General features: G+C 37.2%; 1 protein-coding gene across 2 annotated transcripts; it reads right to left on the reverse strand.

Moving 5' to 3' along the window:
* Window positions 1–1,282: 1,282 nt before the first annotated feature.
* Window positions 1,283–17,056, reverse strand: LOC126236020 (S-adenosylmethionine decarboxylase proenzyme). Of its 2 annotated transcripts, XM_049945041.1 has the most exons (9): window positions 16,853–17,056; window positions 13,736–13,822; window positions 13,519–13,645; window positions 13,277–13,379; window positions 12,940–13,142; window positions 12,625–12,717; window positions 9,508–9,528; window positions 4,649–4,804; window positions 1,283–4,567 (listed from the first exon to the last, which is right to left on the reverse strand). In XM_049945041.1, exons 1-9 carry the CDS (start codon window positions 16,972–16,974, stop codon window positions 4,430–4,432), a joined length of 1,050 nt encoding a protein of 349 aa, XP_049800998.1. In that variant the 5' UTR covers window positions 16,975–17,056; the 3' UTR covers window positions 1,283–4,429. The 2 variants fall into 2 exon arrangements, with proteins under 2 accessions (XP_049800998.1, XP_049800999.1); XM_049945042.1 differs by lacking the exon at window positions 9,508–9,528 and having other exon boundaries at window positions 16,853–17,055.
* Window positions 17,057–19,037: the final 1,981 nt, after the last annotated feature.

Below are 19,037 nucleotides of genomic sequence, written 5' to 3' on the forward strand. Positions count from 1 at the left end.
GATACTTTCTGAATCCATGTCAACTGTCACTAGATCATTTTCTTTGAGGCAATTCATAGTTTGAATACAGTAGAAGTTCGAAAATCCTACTGCAAATCAACATGCGATATGGGCCTGTAATTCAGTAGATTACATCTATTTCATTTCCTTGTGTACTGGTGTGACCTGTTCAACTTTCCTTGGATAGACCTTTCATTGCACTATCTGTTCTGTACAATTGCTAAAATACTCAACTGTTACATCAGCGTACTCAAAGTAACCTAGTTTGTGTAAATTTATACTGGACATCTTGCGCTTATTACGACAACTGCCACAAGCATAGTGATCATTTTACCACCAGACCTAGCTACAGTGCTAGAGACTGCTGTGGCTGCCAGCAGATACGTTCTGCTGTTGCCACCAGTGGCAGCCGATATGAAGGTTGATTTAAGTTATTTATGTTGCAAGCTTTTTTTACACTTTGAATTCGCTGTAATATTTATGTGGCATCTTTGGTGAAGGGATTCTAGGAAACCATATTCCATAACTCTGTTTTAGTGGCATTGCTTTTGCACAGATATGGCATGGAATGTGTATTGCCACTGGTATACTTACATATGAGCAAAACTACTTTGGATTTTCTGCCACATTGAGACAATTTAATTGTGGAACCTGTCAACAGCATCTCACATTGAAACCCACAGTAAATTTTGAGTGTCTGTAAAATGTTCCCTTTCTCAGGGTGTGTCCCCTTGTGAATATGCTCTACTTCCTTGTTACAGCAAATGTGTCCCGAAATTCTCTACAGAAACTGACTGGACTTCCATTTGGCTGGGGATCTTAGTTTTAACAAATCACCAAAAGTAATAATTACCGCATCATTTCTCTTGCCAGTGTTACAGCTGAATAGTAGCCATATTCCTCAATTTTCTTTTGATAAGGAACATCTGAATATAAACTCAACATTTACCTTCATTCTGGTATCTATTCTGGAAGAAAGTAAGATTTTTTAACACCCTCCTTACTATTTATTTTGTTTGCTGCCTTGTGTAGTTTCTGCACTGCTAAGCTTTCAAATTAGGCCATTCTTAAATATATTTCAGGAGCAGTGAAGTGATAACATATCGCTACAACATGTAGCGAAGTCTTCATGCAACCAAGAATGTTTCAGTTGATATCTGCCTACTTCTGTTTATAGACTAAATGAAACTTAACTCTTGTCAGTTTTGTTCCCACAACTTTTTGTCCAAACATTTTTCAAATGACAAATAGGAATTTGAAAGGGCAGTAAAAGAAATTGCACTATGAAAAACATGTCAATATATTCAAATACATAAAGAACTACTATACATTAACATCTCATGTACTAAAACACTGCAACATCCATATTCAACAGTAAATCTGAATGTAGCACATCGTAGTAAGGACACAAGACTAAGCCAATGAGAGGGACAAAAGGCTTTAATTTACTCTTGTGGAAGTCACTGGTTTACAAGATATAAAAAGCACAAAAGATGAAAGCAACTGAGTATTGAAGTGTCAATACTCACCCCTGACAAATTATAAAATGTTGAAACTACATCTGCACAAAAAAATTACATTTGCTTTCCAGTTTCAGTAATGCCTGAATACATAGCAAAGTCAGGAAACTTTCTATAAACAAAGGCATAAAAACTAAATAGTTTAGACAAATTTCAAAATTAGTCTAAAACACCAAATGTTTAATGTAACAGAAATAATTAAAGTAACTCACACTCTTATCACAGTATTACCTTTTCCCATCATATGCATTCTCAAACACAATGTGCTCATATCAGGCTGCTGCAAAACCCACTTATAAAACTAAATGCACAATATTCCACTTATATTCACACAATCATAATACTCTTTTTGCTTCATAGACATCAGTTTAAAAAAGAAACTAAAAAGGCAACACTAGAAATAAATACATCTGGGGGATTCCCCACGTTAATAACTCTGGTACGCCACAGCTACCCACTTTGTATGAACCTCCTGGATATTAAGTCAGCCAATCTTAACATCCACTTGGCTCTTCCTCCCACCTAGTAAGATACAAATGGGCCAAACCTGTCATTTCAATCACAAATGTTTAAGCAGTCTTTATTTCTGTTAAATGGCACAATCCAAAAGGCCAGACAGTGTCTTCTTTAATAACGTGATTAGCACTTGACTGATAAATGTGTACCATTTGTAAGTTCCATTGTAACATTTCAACTGCAATACTTTTGCAGGAAGCCTAAGTCTATTTCTCACATGGTGACAAATATTGTAAAGAATTTCCTCAGAGGAAAATGTGCCTTTCATCGCATTTCCTGCAGTAAAATTACGTTTGTGAGCAATAAATCTCAAGGCTGAAATTACAAACTGAAGGAAGAATGTACTGAGTTGTTTACACTGATTTAGGTGAATCAGTGGATCACACAACTAAGACATCTACCAATGAAGTCAGTGGTCATTACACATCCAACACCACCCTACAGTGTCATGAACAGAGATAGTTGTTTCTGTAGTAGATGATGCAACAATTTTATGAAGTACTCCATGTACATTAAAAATTCTATCAATGCTATGTGTCTCACTAAGATGATGAAAAACCTGATTTCCAACACATTTTTGCCACAACAAAACATTTCCAAACCAAAGAAAGAAATGATAGATTATTGCAATACTTAACTCACCAATCTAAATTCATTGTGGATTTTAACAGGGCCTTCAAAATTATAGTATCTTCTGCATGTAACAGCAGGTTTGGTGCACAAATATTGGGCTCTGTTAAGAGAATAACGGTGCATTCTTTGGAAACTGTTTTTCAAATTAGAGTTCCAATTTAAATGTTACTCTATGACCAAAAACACTTGTCTTTGTAATTGATATGTAACAGTACTATGACAAATAATCAACTCAGAGGACAAAAAATTCTTAGTTTACTACAGCTTTTGCAACTACAGATGATCTGCCCTAGTTACTCGAAATGCATCAATAGATGCTGCTGTTAAGATTCAATCCAAATGTAAGAAAACAGTGTTTGTAATGTGATTTATGTTATAACAGAGTATAGCACAGGGACCATGTCATGAAACTGTGACATTAGTTTAATCACTCTGACAGCAGCCAAATGTGAAATTTTGCTTTGTGACATGTGGACATCCATTCAAGTAGGTGCAATATAAAATGGAAGTTTAACCTGACATCTCCACCTAGAACAACCACAACTGCACCAAGATATTCACTGCCACAGTTTAGTGTCTAAAAACAAAGAAAATCCAAAATACTGTTGCAATATTACCAGCAAGTAAATCAGCAATGGCTCGAGTAATAACTGTTTGCTAAAATCAGATTAACAGAATTGCCCTCAAAACATGTGGCAGTGGATTATTTTCATTTGAAGTAGAAAATTCTCTATTCACAGAGGTCCCAGAAGAAGTGAATGTTCACAGCAGCTTGATATTACACTAAGAAGCCATCTCAAACTGCTTCAAACAGCTTTACAGTAACTGACCATTTCGAAATTGGACAAGCATCTTACATTACAAAGAATGCTTTACTTTTAATTAATTTCTCAAGATCAGAGTAACAACTCACAATACACAGAAAATACTAGATATACAATTTACTCACAGAAACATTTTATTATAATCAATGCTGCACCATGAAATAAATCACAAACATTAACAATTGACATTTAGGAACAACTGTAAGCAACACTTTGCTGACCTTTCAAGGCTGCTTTTTGCAAAATCAATACTGATCTGAATTTCACAGTTACAAAGAAAAAAAATATATATGCATGATCTTAGCAACTTAAATTGTAATTCAGATCATAATAAAATTCTTCAACAGCAGCATAAGGATTCATATGATTACTTCTTGCTGCCATTTCAAGATGGAAATTAAATAAATGCATCAAACCAAGGAACCAGTGATGGTTACCACCTGAGATGCCAACTTGTCACCCTCATAGGTGAGGCTTTTGTTGGCTTCAGCAACTCTCATGATCACTGCGTACAAATTTATCACCTCAAGAAATTTTATTTCGCCACCACATGTAAACAAGATTTACTCTAATAGCTGCAATGCTTTCACAAAAGCAAAGCAATATTAGACACAAAGCAGCTTTAATTATATTCAAACTCCATAATTTTAAACAGTATTCTACAAATATTAGAGAGCATTGAGAAGCTGTGATTATAAATGGTGGGAAATTTTGAAATTCACAGGCATTTTTACACTGCTGAATGGGACTATTATAAAAACTACCATGCAAGGAAATTTGACTACCACCTACAGAAAAACTTAACAAATGCAGAAGGTATGTTATGTTATTAAATCTACTGCTACAGTGACAAATAAAAAGGGCAGGCAACTGCCCAAGAAGGCACCGAGCAACAACTGAAAGGAACTCAGCTGAGCTTCGGGCCTCCAGGGACCCTCAGCTTGGGAATTTAGAGTAGAATGCGTAAATCAGATCGTAGTTCTTGAAGCGGCAGTACTGAACATCATGACGAAGCCAGTCTCCAAATGATGTATGTCTTTCCAATTCTTTAGGGGAAGCTGCTGCAGCAGAGGCCTAAAAATAAAAACTGGATTAAGTTAAGTTTTTACAGAGGTTGTAATACACTGTTGGTATTTACTATGCAATGACTTTTACCTTATTGGCAAATACTGTTATCACAAATTTTCCAGGCTGGAATGTTTCCAGTACCCTTGAGATCACTTCCTTGTATGAGGACTGTGGCACATTGCTTTCAAAACTCACATATGAGAATTCTGGTTCAGGCGTTATATGAATGGTCATGTAACATCCCTGGAAACAGTAAAATGTGTGAAACATCTTAGGCAGTATTAAAGCTTATCACTTTTAGAAAACACTGATGTCGAACTAAATTCCTCAGAATGAAATATGAGCATGAAATTGAGTAGTAAGCCCATGAAACATTTCAAAAAGAAGCACATATAAATGGTCAAAAACAATGTGACTAATGAAAACATGTGAAAGATTCTCAAAGTTCCCCCTATCATTTATCCATACCAGATCTAGCAATCAGAAGTGGCAGCAAGGACAGCTGCTGTGATGTGGTGTCAAGTCTTTTGGGGTTCTGTGGTAGAGGTAGAATGAACACTATGATGTACTTCACAAGCAAAAATCACAAGGCATCAAGTCTGTTCACCATGGTGGACACACTTACAGACCAGATCAGCGGCATATTCAGAGATGTGGCAACATCTAATTCAAGTAATTTCCGACATGAATGTTCAAGTCTGCACTAGCTTGATAGGAACACTTTATGGGATTTCACAATAAAACATCCATTTTCTTTCCTTATACGCCTGGCCTGTCATTAGTTTTCACTGCACAAATATCCACTAATTTCGTTTACCACTTCATTATGTTAACAGTAAATTGGTGGTGTGCTGTGAAATGAAACACACTGAACTCTCACACTACCAATTCACAAAAACCATTTCTAGAACACAAATTGCTTTCTCTGCATGGTTTGCAGACATTTTCAACAACTACAGTTAATAATGTCCTTATTGGCTTTTCTACAAACTGACTAACTGGGTCCACATAAAAAAGTGTTCTCATATACTGAAGCATTTTTTACATTCAACTATTTACCTATACTTTTTAAGATATTTCATGGACTTTACAATTACCCTTTACACCTGCCTACACACTCACAGCATACAGAGAGAAACATAAGGTTACCTGAACATTTAATTTTTCATGATTTCTCATACAGTATAAGGGAGAAGAAAAAAAAATTCTCAATGATTTTGTTAGAAGTAATGCCACCCACCACAATAAAAGAAATTGTGTATGAGAGAAAGCAAGATTTTCTTGCCCCTATTTGCTTTGCTTTTACTAGCTTTCCTCCTCAGACTTATTTCTTCTTTATTAAAGGCTGCACGATTTATCTCTGAACAGCCGTATTTGCTCCAATCCTCTACTGCCAACCAAATGCACATCTGGCTTCAAATACTAGCAATGATTTCTTTCTTCATGACAACTATGTATACTCCACTCAGTAAGCTGAAGTTCACCTGTCATAATACACACATCAAAAAAGTTTTGCATCACCCCAGTTCCCAGAACTCCGAAGACAGACGTTGACTGTGGATATTGTATCACAGAGACAGTGCCTTTGACTGGTCAGAGATGTCACTAAACCAAAGATGTAAACAATAATGCATCATCAGCACCTTTTAGATGGAGGGCGTCTGATCAGTTTCAGACATTCCACCAGGAAGGAGGTACACGACTCGTGTAGCCTGTAGTTCAACCATGCCTAGACGGTCAATACCACGGTTCGATTGCGTCCGCATGTTACTTTGTGCAGGAAGGGCTCTCCACAAGGAGAGTCCAGGTATCTTTGATTGAAACCAAAGCGATGTTGTTCGGATATGGAGAAGATACAGAGAGACAGGAACTGTCAATAACATGCCTCATTCAGGCCACCCAAGGGCTACTACTGCAGTGGATGACCGCTAAACTACGGATTATGGCTCAGCGGAACCCTGACAGCAAAACAACATGCTGAATGGACCACTCAGAATTGGCATCGCATTCTCTTCACTGATGAGTGTCGCATATGCCTTCAACCAGAAAATCGTCGAGATTGAAAAGGGCTGTTTATGGACGATGTGACCCACCAATCACTCTGTGGGATCTACGCTGAATCACCCAATCTGGCCAACAGTGCTTTGATGAACTTGTGGATAGTATGCCATGATGAATACAGGTATGAGTCAATGCAAGAGGACGTGCTACTGGGTATTAGAGGTACTGGTGTGTACAGCAGTCTGGACCACTACCTCTGAAGGTATCACTGTGTGATGGTACAACATGCAATATGTGTTTTCATGAGCAATAGAAAGGGTGAAAATTTTCTGTACAGGTTCCAGAACTCTCGGTACCGATGTGACGCAAAACATTTTTTGATGTGTGTATGACTCGTTTCATTTTTTATTTTTTTCCTCTACCCTATAGGAATTTCCATTGCATCTGATCTCCTCCGTCATTTTTTGGCGGAATCAAGGACATTAGGTAGATATTCCAACCTATATCTGTCTTTAAAAGAACATAGTAAGTACCATAATCTCTTTCCTCAGTTATTACAATAACCAGCCAAGTTTTATGAGTATACAAGAAGAGTAACACTCTAATGCATACGCGAGATGATACGTGGCGACATTGAAAACCAAGATTACAAACAATGTGTACTACCTCAAATAAGCAAAACAGACATATGCAAACTGACCAATTCAATTAAACTTATTTCGCATCCTTTTATCATAAACAATGATATATGGTTTGTCATACATTTTATTACGCAGATAGCAGCACAGTCATTAAGCATACGTCTGAACATTTTAGAATTGACACACACCTTAGGTACCAAAAAGGCAGAAAATGTATGGCACAAGACATTTGTAAACCACCTTATATAATAAAATCACCATCCTACTGGCATAAAAACACAGCAGTAATTCATAGACTGCTAATGGCCACCTACAACAACAAAAGTCTGACCCACTACAGTAACCTTGAGCATCAGAATTGACATAAACCACCTTTTTCACTCAACACTTAATTTTTGATGTTATAGGCTTAAAATTTGATACAGCTTTTGCCTACAAAACATGTTTTACATACACCCATGGGGGTAAAATGGCTAGATAACCACAGAGCACTTTTAATATACAGTAACATTCAATCAAATATTATTAAATGTTTGAGCTTTTCACAACTTTTTGTCTGTAATAAAGAGGTGATTTAAGATCGTGGATTCCGAGCATATCCTTGTTATTAAATTTGTCATCCTCAGGATGGCACAAACTCCTTTTGTATACTGAACTCAAAAAATTTCTGACACTCCATGTTTTGCATGTGGGAATGTCTGCCAATTTGAACAAAGAAAACAAACCAATTTGAATTTCATTAGTTGTTGTCTGAAGTCTGTATGTGCAGGTGATAAGATCGGTTGTACTGAGATCAAAGATGCTCTAAGATACTTCTCTGAAAAGCTCTGCCGTCTTCAGCTAATGTCTGTCAGCAGGACCCCCTAAGTCAGTGCCACTGTGACCACAGCCTCAGTGGGCCTGCAGAATTTGCTTTTGATAATTGCCAGGACTTCTATAAACATGTGTGATTACTGTGATAGAGAGTTAAACCTTTTATGTACTGTAACACTAATCAAGCAGCTTATTGTCAATCTTTGTAGCATAGTAGTTGTTTACCTGTTCTATGAACTGGGGCCTTCTTTTCTACAAAATGTAATCAATTTATTGAGCAACCAGTGATTGTAAGCAGGTTTGTACTCTAGAGGCACAGAACCAAAAATAATGCATTTTTAAACTTTTCTCCAATTCCCCTATCAGGCTATAGGTGTAATTTGTTTTTCAGTTCTTTATTTAAAAGTGTAATATTGCAGCAAAGTGGCAACAAGATGACTTACAGTTAAAATGATATCAATTTTCCAAATGTCTGCAATCTCTGGAGTATCTTCATTTTACAAATAATGTTTACACTACCACATACTTTCCTCCTTGCAACAACAGGAAGAAATATGAAAAAAAAGAAAATAATGGGACTACCATATGTTGTAAAAACTAAAATAGACAACTACAACTGTATTTCACTTTAACAAAACATATATCCGCTTATCTCCAGGTACACGCAGCTGTAGCCCTTCAACACAATGACACACTAGCAAATGCTTCAAACATTACTAAATCAACACAAGTGGTTGCCACTTTAAAACCTATGTATTTTAGTTCTGCTTTTGGCATTCATCCATGCTTGCTTCATTGTCAACTAATTTCTGTGCCCAAAACCTATCAAACATTCAAACAGAAGGTATTACAGAAACACAAACAGCACTGATCATTTCTATTACCCCTGTGGTGATCCAACACTTCAAAAGAAGCTAATCCATCTCATCTGAATTCTATACCAGGCACAAAATTCTGGATTTTTTCTGAAACATTACAGACAAATTAGCAGTAGAAAGACAACATAGTGCATCAGGCTCCAAGTATCCTATACCATCCTGAAATTTTCTTATGGATAGGATAATTAGACTGACAACTGTGACAATGTTGAAGACTAACTGCTATACTCTTACTTCAATCCACTTTTGAGAATCACAAAAAATTAATATCATGACTAGAAACTGATGAAAAATTAATATCATGACCAGAAACTGATGACATATTCATGAGAAGGAATGCCAACAAGTAATCTCCCTTTGTGACCAAATCCTGACTTACTGCCCTGATTAACACAAAACAAGAAGAAAGCTTATAACACAAATCACACCGACATTGAGTTTTTAAGACCACTTCCTACACTGGCCCATATCTGCACTGATTGTGCAGCATAAAATCTTCCTGGCCTGCTTCTAGTACAGATTTTAATATGAAAGACAGGTGTCAGTTCATGCAAGACACACTAAGATATCTATAAATAAAGCCAATCCACTAAGTTTCTGTTGATATACTTACAGCAGCTAGTTCTGGACCCGCCTAAGAACAGACGAGAAAGTGTATCAGATTCAGTGCTCAGTCTACACACTAATTTCAACTGTCAATCTCTTAGATTATGAGTACAGTAATAATGAGTAATTCAGTCTGCCAGAAAGCAATGGTAGACATGTGGGAATGTTAACAGGAGTTTCACACAGGAAAGGAATGAACATCAAGTGGTAGAGGATGGGCAGACAACACACAAGCTTAATTATAAATATGAATGTTCTAAAAGCTGTATACATGAACGAAGTTAGCCATAATGACAAGAAAGAAGCAATGAACTGAGCTGAGATACAAAACAATCAATGGTTATCTCTTGCTTGTTACCGTTTCCACGTGGTTTTTTCCCCCACTTTAAAAACCTTAGATCTGCGACGGTACTGATTCAACCCCCGCACATTGTCAGTTCACTTTTAAGAGAGCGAACCTACTACCTTAACTTAAATTTTACACACAAAGAACAAACAGTAAGAACAAGTTTGTCTCTTCAGTATACTTTCAATATGCAACAACAACTACACAGCACAGCACAGCACAGCACAGCACCAGTGCACAGGACTGTACAAAGGCTGGCAATTCTGCTAAACTGCATAATCAAAGCTCTTCACTTTATCAAATATTTGAACAACACAATGCTTAAATACAGGTCAATTCAAAATGAATACATCAATAAAAACCAATGTAACTATTTACTGCATAGAGATACACAGATAAGAATTACAGATAATGTAAAGGGCTGTTTTGATCAGTGGCTGCCACATGCTACAGCAACGCTGCAAGTGATTGAAGAAGAATTCATCTTGTGTTTAGTGATAGGGCTACCTTCCACATAAGTGGTATAGTTAACCAGTACAATATCTGAATATAATGGTACAGAAAAGCATTTGTGTATAACTGAAAATCAGTGTGACTCACTGAAAGTTAACATATTACAAGTGATGCTGGCATACAAATTGTATGGACCATTATTCTTCAATTACCAAAGTGTTTTCAACATACATTTACCCAAACATGCTTAAGTAATGGAAGATGTCACACCTTGATATAGATTTAACTGATTAAGCCTTTCTGCAGAACAGGGCGCCCCTACACAGAGGTAGCACACAAATCAACATCTCCCAAATTGTTGTCCAGGTCGTACTGGAATCGCAGCTCTTGGCTACTCAAAACTTTTCACCTGACCCCCATGCATTTATTTTTGGGGGGTAATGTGGAAGAACTTTTATATGTGCCTGCCTTGCCGAATACAATTCCAGAAATGAAAATGTTTCAGAAAGTATTGGATGAAGTGGATTATCAATTAGGTAATGTCCATATCACCAAGGGCAGTTGTACAGCACCAATCTATCATGTTGACAATTTTTGAACTTCCTTTACATTATCAGCGTATCATCATGCATTACACAGTTACAGCCATTTATAGTCCATATATTCTTTTTGTATTTCCCTATATGACTGTGTCAATCATGGTATCCACTCAAAAATGGAGAAAAAAATAATTCCCTGAGAATTCTAGGTGTGAGGAGGAAGATGGCGTCAAGAAGCTACTGCTAATTTAATGGTGAGCAGGAGAAGGTGTGGCGGAGGGGGGGGGGGGGGGGAAGCATACTAAAACAATGATTTTTCTTTCCTCTCAGCTGAGTGTATACCAGCCATCCCTAAGTAGCAGTTTAACCGCAGGTTATGAACATCAATACTTTATGTGGAGTAATATTCATGTACTTCAAAATTTGTGATTTATAAAGTACAAAATTTAATTTCAATGGCAAGTTAAAAGCACAGAATTCCCTGAGATTTTACACCATCCCATTGCACAATGATTTCCTGACACACTGTTTTTGAAGCACTTACTTTTAAGATTTGTCACACAATTTTGAGTGCTGCACAGATAATTTAATCAATCCTCGTGACAGTAATTGGCAGCTGATCCCAAGAATGCTGTACAAAATCATCTAAAAACTGTAAATGCTTAACATTACACAGATTTGTGTATCTGCTGAATTTCATGACATCAATATTATTTGTTTCCAGCACGAAGCACCTAAGCACTCAATACGTGACTACAATGAAATACCACATTTGGCAATGTTTGCATTACATGCAGATATTTATACCTCTTTGCAAACACACTTTTTCAACTACCATCATATCTCAGCAGTTTTATCTACACTTGTGTATCCCCCAAATGAAACAAGCTCTGTGCTGTACAGACAGAGAACACACTTATTCAGGCTGCACTCATGCTACTGGTACCTATTCCATAAACTATTGGTTTGAAGCTAGGGTCAAGTACAATGTTGACCATCACAATCCAGAATATAAGATGCAGTACATGGACAATGAACCCATAATTACTAATTAACCACATCTGATGTTTTATAGTATCTCAGCTATTCAGTGTCTTCAAAACTCCTCTCATGCATGCAGGTTTAAGCATGAAAAGTGCATAAAACCACTCACCATTTAGAATTTTTTAAAAGGATCAACTTTTTATCTACAAAACCTTTCCACGTCCATGAATTTTAATCATGTTTCTGCTAACAGCTTCTAACCTCATCTCATAGCGCTCCACGAACTCATTTCCTGAAACTACTCTGGATATGTTATGAAAGTAGGACTCCAAACGAAATATGAAGTACATTAGAGTTATAAGTAACTCTAAAATTACAATTTAGTATCCATGTGACTATATTATGGTGACATGTGCTGTCAGTACACTGAACACACCACAAAGTCTTTTGTGGGATCATATTATACATTCCAAATGGCTGATTTTTACCTTAAATTTCTGCTTCGCGGGTGTCAGCCCACAAGTCTCTATCCCTGAAACAAGGAACTTCTAATTCATAACTCTCCCAGAATTTTGTTCATTATTACCTCTTGCATAAAAATATTTCTGCAAGTGGAGCTGGTATTTAAAAAATCCTGTCAATATTAAGGCTGTGATTGATGCAATTTTTTTTATTCAAAGAAACACACTGACTATAAAGAATTTACCTTTAGCTGTACTCCAACTTGTCAGAACTAACTTCTAACTATGCTAAATATTTTCTTTAATGCATGCTTACAAAAATATTATGGCATAATACTTACTTTCTTTGAAATGCCATTCATGGAATAACCACAAGGTTCAAACAGAAAATCATCTATCACCATATTGGGAATCAATTTGTCAATTCCAGATTTCTGCAAAAAATTAGAAACAAAATATTAAGCAGTTTTAAATTACACTCTATTGCTGTGACAAGACTTCTTACTTCTCTGGCATCATATTGCACAATTTGCTTTTTTCCCTACCTATGTACTACAAAAATTACTTAGTTGTGAACTGGACCCGCCTTTCATGCAAATAAACATCGAAAGGTTTCTGTTTTTCCAACCATGATTGGGATGAAGCTAGCTTCATACCTGGGTAGCCTCTGCAGCAGAAGATGACTCCTCCCGCGTGAAAACATTCATGATATCTGGATCCAGATCTGACATAAGGATTTCTAGGGTCTGGTCAGGTTCCTGTATACCCCTGCGAGCTTTGTTTCCTTCTCCCAGTGGATTTAAGGTATACAAATACCAGCAGTCTTCTATCATGTTCCCCATGCAATAGGCAGCACCATCTGTGTAAATAAGTACATTTTTCATTGCTATAGCCCAAGATTTGACAGCTTAAGAAATTTTGCCTTTCCTAAAAATCAATTTTATCACAGTTTATAACTTAATTTTTTAAATTTGAACATGATTCTCTGCATACCTTTGAAAAAGGAGTTCAAAACAGCAACCTCTTGTTCAAAAGCCTTATGTGGACTCAACTGCAGATCGGGTCTCTTGAAATTTTTCCGAGAGTAGAACACATCCTATGACAAAATGTTACACCGTCATTAAAATTTGAAATAAACAGTGTTTTGCAACCAGTTATAACAAACTGAATTAATTTACATCTATTAAATTCTTCATATATGATTAACAGTTAACTATTAAATGAAGGTTACTTACTTCCACTTCATTAAATCCAGCATACTGTTCAACCAACATCAAAAGTGGCTTCAAGCACAATAGTGGTGTGGTAGTCCCACATGTTTTCAGAATAAACCGGCGATTTGTTATGAACATACTGCTTTCACTAAGAAGGGATTAAAAAAATATTGCCATGATTTATTTCACTCAAGAAAATAATTTTATACATGTAGGTCTACTGGGAAGGCACTCTTACCTCAGTACATATGCATCTACATGCTCATTCCGGACAAAGCTTATCACCTCACAGCGAACAATTTTTAGCAGTGATTCCCATTTACTCCTGAAAGACAAAAAAGGTTTACTTTTAGCAGTTAATGAGCCTTAGGTAAGAAAATATTTGAATTAAAACAATGTGTACAACTTTAATCTGGCAATGCTCTACCAAAGGTGACAATCTCAAATCAGTCTACACTATCACAATTTGAAGACATATCCAGTATTCTGCAACATGCTTCATCCCATTAAAGACTTCTTACTGACATTTCCATCAAAAACTATTTGTACAACAATGGAAAGAGTCACAACCCCCACCTCTTTACATTTTTCATAGCTGATGCGGACACGCATGCACGCACGCACGCACGCACGCACGCACACACACACACACACACACAAGAAATATTGCCAGAATACTTTGAGTTGCCTATTATGTATTCAATAATATTCCGAATTTGCACAGCAGCTTTCCTTATTTATGATTTAATGTGTTAAATATAGAGTGTAAGACATAAGGCTACACTATCGATTAGTCTGACTTCATAAGCATAATTCTAGGTGTGTGTGTGTGTGTGTGTGTGTGTGTGTGTGTGTGTGTGTACGGCGTGCACTATCAAACTCATGCTTGTACAACACTATTTTTCTCCTTTACTATTTCCAAGATAAAATAAAGAACTTTGAATATCCTACAAAACTTAACTGAAGATCTACTTATCCACTTTAGCCATGTCTAAGGATTTCTCAGAGCAGGTAGGTAATGAAACTACCTGGCAGATAAAAACTGTGTGCCGGACCGAGACTCGAACTCGGGACCTTTGCCTATCACGGGCGAGTACTCTACCAACTGAGCTACCCAAGAATGACTCACTTTACTTCTGCCAGTACCTCATCTCCTACCTTCCGAACTTTACAGAAGCTCTCCTGTGAACCTTGCAGAACTAGCACTCCTGAAAGAAGGATATTGCGGAGACATGGCTTAGCCACAGCCTGGGGGATGTTTCCAGAATGAGATTTTCACTCTGCAGCAGAGAGTGTGCTGATATGAAAGTTCCTGGCAGATTAAAACTGTGTGCCTTTGCAAAGGTCCCGAGTTAGAGTCTCGGCCCGGCACACAGTTTTAATCTGCCAGGAAGTTTCATATCAGCGCATGCTCTGCTGCAGAGTGAAAATCTCATGCAGGTGGGTAATGTTAACTTTCCCAAAGACACTATGTATAGCTATTTCCTCTCTCAGAGTGTAATACTGTGGTGTGGAAAAGAGATAAAATTCAAAAATCATCCATGTAATGGCTAAAGTTGTACCCCACCCACCATATACAAGTATTCTCTAATGTGCTTGAGCATTTGCTCTCAAGTTTATTTTCAATTACTCAGTGACTAGCAGAAAAATAACTACCAAAAGTTACTTCCAGATAAACACTTGATACATTTTTCTTTACGTGCATCACCGAATAAATTGTTCCGTTTGCTAACTCTTGACAACGGATTCATTTTCTTTCATTATTAATCAGTACTGAAGATCAAGATCTGCTACTTACTTACATTTTTCTCTGCATTATATCTTTGTCTTATGGTTGGTTAATACCTTCATGATACTTGAGGACCAAAGTGTCAGATCAACAGACAATACCTTTACTCACACAATACATCTTTATGTAATGTAAACATGGTACAAGTCTAAATGTTATGATAAACTAATAAAGGAAAGTAAGAAATCCTTAGCATACACTGACATACACTTTAGACAGAAAATAGTCTACTAAAAAGAGTAAGAACACGATAAGTAGTGCAATGAATCACAACTTATAGTTAAAATGCATTACTGAATGACATGAAATGGGGAGCAACAGCTGTGACTCATTTACTGAGAAGGCTGCACAACACCTGTCTCTTTATTGAGGGCTAAATAACTGCACCAAGTTGCCAGTTTAGTTCCGAGTAGTAGTTGATCAGAATCCTAGGAAAAACGGCCATTTTCTCTTAGTTTAGTTCAGTGCATCAATGACTCAATACAACTGTGTTGCTGAAGTTCCTGTGTAATGTTACCTTTAGCTGAAACGGTACAACAAATGGATGCATCAAAGTCATACCTGACTTACTATAAGTTGCATACCACTGAGATATCAACCAGTTGTTCCATTAAAACATGGCACGTAACCTTATCAAACTACAGTCGTGTTAAGTACTTTTAGTAAAATTTACGCGCTTTTTTTATTTTTTTTAAAGAACAAATCGTGCTCTCATACCGGCACTTGGGTGCAACTCGCTGTTCTATTCTTGAAACGTGACAAAACTGACGTGGGCGAAGGCTCATAAGCAAGTTACCTTGTATCGCGCATCGGTCTAAATGTATATATTTTTTGAGTGATTTACTGTAGTGTGCCACGCTCTTCTTTTAACAGAGAGAAATCCCAGCTCCTGACATCGCTTACAAGTTTCTACAGTCCTTTTCGAGTAAGGGAAAGTTCGCAAGAAAGCAAAGAAATACGGTGTGTGTGTAACCTACCAATAAAAACCGTTTCATATATGCTATCGGAGTTGAAACAAGAAAGAAAAATTTGGACTACAGACTTTTTCTGCAAATACAAATTACAGATCCTATCACATTACACATTTCTGGCCAACTTTCTTTTCCTCCAGTCTTCACATCAGTTTTGTGACCTGACTCTTAATACTGCAAAGCACACTTCAAATGTAAGTTGCCTTGTGGAAGATCCTAAACCACATAAATCCAAGAGGCCTCCGTAAGCAGCGCAATAAACACCGTAATAAAATGTACACAAAATTGTTTCAAAGTAAAATTTCGGAATAATTCTGAGCATATAATTCACTTTGTACACTTAATTAATAAATTCACCATATGCCGGAAAATAAACCGGTACCTGTACGAATTAAAGATTAGTTGACTTATTTATGTCTACAGATACGCCGCCGTTAAATCCACAATGATGTTTTCAATAGCAATCTTTTACTGATGAAAAAACACAATTCAAATTTTAAATTCTCGCAAAATTTGTGAAACTTGCAAGGTGCATGAACCACCATTTTAGTTTTTCCCTGCAGCCGAGAATCAGTCCTTACACATATATTTTTACCTAGAGATTTTCCGCAGATCACACTGCTTAACCGCGCCATCGTTCCGCGTAAACCAAATCTCCAACAACTTTTCAACACCTTCAAAATATTGAACACCACTACTACCACCGACATCAGCCATCCTCACACCACAGAGGACTACCCTGAAATGACTAATTCCTTCCCCGTTTAGCTGCTACAGTGCTACTATACCTGCGCGGACCTGCTGCGCCTTGTAACTGAATTGATCATGCACACAGCAAAGACAGAATGCCAACATTTGAAAATCAAACTTCTCAAACATAGGGAAATTTTGTGGAAGTACTAAAAATTGCGGTTTCCTTGAAAACTTAATCGAAAATAATTATCTTTCGTTGACTCTGCTATCCAAATTATATCTCAATAGCAAATGTAGCTAAAGTCCGCAACAAAACTATATGGGCTGCTTTTAGATCGCCTGGACAAAAAGACAACATCTGAAGACATTATGAGAGGAAAAGGCATCGCGGACGTAAGGGAATACGCGGTATTAAGCGCCACAGGAAGATAAAAATGCTTCAGGAGGGTAGCCAGCGAAGACACCATGAACGGCATTGTGAAAGAAGAATTATAGGCGGAGAAAGTAATCTTCCGTCCCTTTCTTTTTCGCAACTGATTATCGTCAAAAGCAGAATGATGTCGAAATCACATTACGGAACATAAAAGGCTTAAAATCCCTACTCAGTATTTTATCAGATGAAACAATGCTCAGCTGTGATTTTCCGTTTTTCTGCGGAATCTTTTTCAAGAACCCTGGAATACAAACGGCTTCTACGCAATACATGCATGCACTGCTTTAAGGTGGGACAAAAGGGAGACCTTCAAGAGGAGTGATGTTACTACAACCAAGCCGTAGCTCAAGCAAAACACGAAGAGATAGGAGAAAACAAGGTGTTAGTGCAGGTAAGCAACGTGCAAATCATAGGAATCTATATAAGGCCCCAAAGTTAAGAAAAAAAGTGGTAGAAAGCATCGTGACTATCATGACTTCATGGGACCAAACTGACCCAGAGATCCCAACCCTGCTGGCACGATATCTAAACTGCCAAAAAGACAGGCTGGACAGCAAAAGACAGAGCCTTATGGAGCTTAAGTTTCCCTTACCTCAAATCTTTGGTCACAAATTTTTTATGTGATCAGACTACCACTTTCGGTCTATAATGACCATCTTCAGATCTGTTTTATGAAAACTATGGCTCCAGGGAATTAGATTAGGAAATGAGACACTTAAAGTAGTAAAGGAGTTTTGCTATTTGGGGAGCAAAATAACTGATGATGGTCGAAGTAGAGAGGATATAAAATGTGGACTGGCAATGGCAAGGAAAGCGTTTCTGAAGAAGAGAAATTTGTTTACATCAAGTATAGATTTAAGTGTCAGGAAGTCATTTCTGAAAGTATTTGTATGGAAGTGAAACATGGACGATAAATAGTTTGGACAAGAAGAGAATAGAAGCTTTTGAAATGTGGTGCTACAGAAGAATGCTGAAGATTAGATGGGTAGATCACATAACTAATGAGGAAGTATTGAATAGGATTGGGGAGAACAGAAGTTTGTGGCACAACTTGACCAGAAGAAGGGATCGGTTGGTAGGACATGTTCTGAGGCATCAAGGGATCACCAATTTAGTATTGGGGGGCAGTGTAGAGGGTAAAAATCGTAGAGGGAGACCAAGAGATGAATACACTAAGCAGATTCAGAAGGATGTAGGTTGCAGTAAGTACTGGGAGATGAAGAAGCTTGCACAGGATAGAGTAGCATGGAGAGCTGCATCAAACCAGTCTCAGGACTGAAGACCACAACAACAACATGGCTCCAGTCTATTAGGACATTGTTTTAGAAAACAGATCTGAAGATGGTCATTATAGACCGAAACCGGTTATGTAATGACATAAAAAATGTGTGACCATAGACGTGAAGAAAAGAAAATTTATTCTACTTTTCAGTCACTGTTCAATTCATGACCATGTTGCAGCTTGTGAAACTTATAGAGCTTCACCCACATCAACGAACCTCTGAATGAAACCTACATCTCACATAATGACACCAGTATCATGGGCCTTATATTTTACCCAGGAAATAAAATAAAGCCCCAAAGCTTAACAACCTCCATAAATCCTCGAAGCACTTCTACAAGGAGCAAGGGCAAAATTTCAGATCATGACAAT

This window comes from Schistocerca nitens, chromosome 2, assembly GCF_023898315.1.
Source record: "Schistocerca nitens isolate TAMUIC-IGC-003100 chromosome 2, iqSchNite1.1, whole genome shotgun sequence".
In the NCBI taxonomy this organism is placed as follows: Eukaryota; Metazoa; Arthropoda; class Insecta; order Orthoptera; family Acrididae; genus Schistocerca; species Schistocerca nitens.

Bases quoted from the DNA above. Each gene is read 5' to 3' on its own strand.
- LOC126236020 (XM_049945041.1), bottom strand. From the start codon at position 16,974: ATGGCTGATGTCGGTGGTAGTAGTGGTGTTCAATATTTTGAAGGTGTT. The intron at 13,143-13,276 runs GTATGCAGAGAA...TTATTTACACAG, and splicing joins TTTGAACTCCTTTTTCAAAG to ATGGTGCTGCCTATTGCATG. The intron at 4,805-9,507 runs GTAAGTATATCA...TACTGTTTCCAG, and splicing joins CGGGTCCAGAACTAGCTGCT to GGATGTTACATGACCATTCA.